The sequence below is a fragment of the Zerene cesonia genome, chromosome 1 (genome assembly GCF_012273895.1).
Source record: "Zerene cesonia ecotype Mississippi chromosome 1, Zerene_cesonia_1.1, whole genome shotgun sequence".
Taxonomy (NCBI): domain Eukaryota; kingdom Metazoa; phylum Arthropoda; class Insecta; order Lepidoptera; family Pieridae; genus Zerene; species Zerene cesonia.
Window position 1 is genome coordinate 5,684,209 of NC_052102.1, and position 3,997 is coordinate 5,688,205.

The 3,997-nt window shown below is 32.5% G+C and overlaps 1 protein-coding gene across 1 annotated transcript in view; it reads right to left on the minus strand.

Annotated features, from left to right (window-relative positions):
* The window catches only part of LOC119829417 (trissin receptor), a 104,420-nt gene that overhangs the window by 19,461 nt on the left and 80,962 nt on the right, over window positions 1-3,997 (minus strand). The window contains exon 2 of the mRNA XM_038351907.1: window positions 2,831-3,120. Coding sequence (XP_038207835.1) covers window positions 2,831-3,062 — 232 coding nt within the window. The 5' untranslated portion in view covers window positions 3,063-3,120. The remainder of the gene's footprint in view (window positions 1-2,830; window positions 3,121-3,997) is intronic.

The following is a 3,997-nucleotide window of genomic DNA, read 5'->3' on the forward strand; positions in this document are numbered from 1 at the left end:
GAAAAATAAATTGAGTCTACGCGACATGTTGTACTCAATAATATTAGGTCGAGTCAATTTGGACTTGAAAAAGTTTTCTTAAGCCTGGGTGATTTGCCTTTTAGAATTCAAAGCTTTTTTAATTAAATTCACATCAAATCCAAAATTTTTTTTAATTAAGAGGTAACATCTGAGGAGTAAGAAGAATTTGTATATCATAATATGATGATAACTCATAGCGGATAACTTTGAATATATATATGAGATTCTACATAGCTGCGTCGGAAATTACTTAAGACTCGACCTAGGTATTACACGCTGTGTGCTTTCTCTTCATCAAGTAGATAAACAGCAAACACCGTATACGTATTCTCACTTCTGTATACACACAATGTTTAATGGGATCTTGGCATTTTCAAGCATATCAAAATAACGCCGACAATACGTGCTATAGCAAGACAAGGCAAGACGAGTCGAGGATCAAAAATAACACACGTAACAGTAAACATGGTGTTAACAAAAAGTGTTTATATTACCTATGTCAAAAAATGGAAAATCTCATGGATATTGTAATTTATAATTGACGAAACCCCGTCTTTATTAACCGATATATAAACCATTACAAAAGGAAACATTAATCTTGTCATCATCAACCAACCAACCACAAATCATTGGAAATACTAGACACAGAAATAAATAATTTCTTTACATCTGGCAATTCTAACAAGATTTTACGAAAATGAATTACGGATTATTTTTACAGACAGTTATCGCACCCATTGCAGTAGTAGATTATAATAGATATGTAGAGTGCTACAAATCTACTCCCTCAACATATACTTAATATTATTCTCAGAAAAAAACAGATACCTGCAAAATCGAGCAGTGAAATCTTAGTCTATGCAATATAAGTTATAGTTTCTAAATCAATACAGTAAAAATAAAAGTAAGCATATTATCAAGGTTACCAAAGTTAATACAAGATGGCGGCAAAATTGAAAAAGACATTGCCTTGTACTAGAAATCACTTAAAAATTACGTAATTTACATATTCAGCTAACTCGTTAACACCTTCTTAGTGGACTTCCAATTTTTTTATTGTAAAATAATAACAAAACAAAAAATCTCAAACAACTAACGCTGGTAACAATGATTAAAGTAAAAAAAATGGTATCTCATTTTGGTTTACCTTCCTTTAAATTAAACTAACACTTCAATAATTTCCATTCAACTAGCATAGCAAACGAACCTCGTAAATGGCGGACCCGTTTTATCATGAAGTCTGAATCTGTTGTCTAATTGAAAGTCAAAAGCTCGGGGTCGATTTCGAACCGTCATTTATTTCGCATTGTAATGCCTTTTAAGATCTAGGGGGACATACGTAATGTATAACGCGTTTTCCTTTGTTAGGACTCTGTTTAACTTTATCATCTCTTTGTCTACATAATAATAATGTCTATATACATAATCTAGTGGTTATCTCCTTATAGTAACTTCAACAAATTCATAAGGAAATACTTTATTTCTCTTTATTTATGACTAGCTGTTTCCTGCAGCTTTCCCCGCGTGAACAGTCCATGGAAATGAAATTTTTCACTGCGGCACAAGCGCTGTGCTTGTCCGGTCCTTGTGCCCTGATCGGAGTATGGGTTTTTATTAAACAACTGCAGTAGTATTTCGTTTTATTTGCTCTTGGCTGTTTTAGGTTGATAATAATAACATAAATAAATAATTTATTTGTTTAGCTTTAAGTTCGACTCTCATCATTGTTTGGATCACATCGCCCCTCTGCGCTCCCCTTCTTGACTCACCACGTGTATAACTATATCCCTCAAGCATTGTAGTCGATCGTTACAGCTTTCAACGATGAATTCAAATGACTTATTGTAAATAACAAAGTTTATCTCCATTAAATATTTTAAGTGTGTATCGATTAAGTATTCAAAAATGCTTGAATGAATACGTACAATATCATCCAACTTCTATCCGAGTGTGGTGAAGCTTACTTACTTTTTACCACCTGCAGTGATTCCGAACGATTACGTTATTGGGTCTTTCAATAAAAGATCGTATGTGTCAAAGGCTGGCAAAGCATTTGTAACAACACCAGCGTTTACACCACCCAAGCGGTTGACATTTATCAACAGATGGCCCGCCTTTTCCTTTGTTTGCTCTGCCATAAAAAACGCCAAGAAGATAGCAGTCAAAGGGCGGATTTTTTCTGACTTTTTTTTGACCCTTAATCGTTATATTATTAACAAATTACAAATAATCATCATAAATTGCCTAGGTACTATGAGTTTTGTGTGAAAGAGTCACAGCATCCTTTTTAGTTTTCTGTGGTGACCGTGAGTTAATCGGATAGGATAGTAGGATAATAGGCTAGAATGAGATAGGGCGTTTGGTACATTAAACTGCCTGGAATCGGTGTTGACAAAATTTCAGCATCATGGTCTCAGAATGACATAATGTCGAGCGTGGCATTTTCAAGGAACGTTATTTATATTCTTCTTTTTTTAATTTTCTTTGTTTTCTTTATGCCCTATTTTATTATTAATGTCATTTTTAGTTTTCGATCTAGTTGAAACGTTATTTTTCTTTACTGTAGGTAGTAAATTTAAGAAATGTTGTTCAAAGGACCGAAAATAAATTTATCTATCTAGATACATAACTTCTTAAATAATAAGTTATTTTCTTCTATCCTCCATCCTCCAAATTATCTCCAAACACAAACATCTTACCTTTTAATCGCTTCGATGAAAGAAAAGCTAACAAACACTTTCGCGTTTATAATATAATGCAGGATTGGTTAAGTGTGCTTAAAATTGATGCATATATTATATTCACTTACCAAAGAAACAACAACAGAACACAATTGTATATAATGTGATGAATATTGCTCTCACATCTGTTCTGTCGAAAATGAATTCTTCGTCCTGTGCAAAAAAGTCGCTTTCGTTTCCTATACTAGGAGATGAGTTCCCAAATTCTCTTGAGTAAGTTTCTTTCGCTGTGTGATTGGCAGCCCCCAACATGCTGAACGACACATCATTCGGTTCGATAAAGCGCTTCATACTACACATATTCGTAATTCCGTCGAATTTATCGCTTCATTGGACCTATTAACCTCAGCTCGTCCATCTGAAAACAAACGTAGGTATTTGAATAAATTATTACTAATTCAATACGGAAAATTGTGTAGATAAAAGTAAACAAGATGACAATTTGGTACGGATTACATATATGTTGAAATGAAAAAACTTTCTTTTGTCCAATAAATAGTAACCTACATGTAAGATAATTAATCTACCTTACATGTTACATGTACAACTTACATGTTACCAGCCATCGTTCAGCTGTCCAGCTGAAAAATACTCAATTGTATAGATCTAGATAAACAGAAAGTAAATCACTATTAAATATAAAACCGTCCGTAGTGTTATCTTTGATACATAAGTGTTACCAGATCTCTGCGTTGCAAAAATTACAAAAAAAAAACCGGATATTATACTGCAAGTCTTTCTACACACAGATTAAGAATATTTATACTTCATGAAGAACATAAAAATACTCCTATGTATCCAATTAGGCTAAATATTGAAAAGCTGTTAAAATATTATTTAAAAAGTTAAGAAGGTTGTTTTGCAGCTTTAACAATAAGTTTTCAAATATTTTGACCGCTGAGCCCTAACTTTAGATAAAACATGATCTTTATTATTTCTTGGGATTTATACACCAATACTACAACCAATAATTGCAATCAGCATTAAATAAGCATGTAATACGTTAATAAAAAGAAACTCATCCCAGCTTGTTAATCGTTTTATCTGACCTAATTGCTTTATCAATAAAGTCCACCTAAAATAACGGGCGACATATGGCTTTTATCGATGTATTTATGGTTAGTAAAATTCAGCAACTGCTTCGAATAATACTATTTATTATATATATATACCTAGTCTTGCCATAAATATTGTAATAAAGAAAAAAGAAAATTGTTAACTGCAAATAACATTTA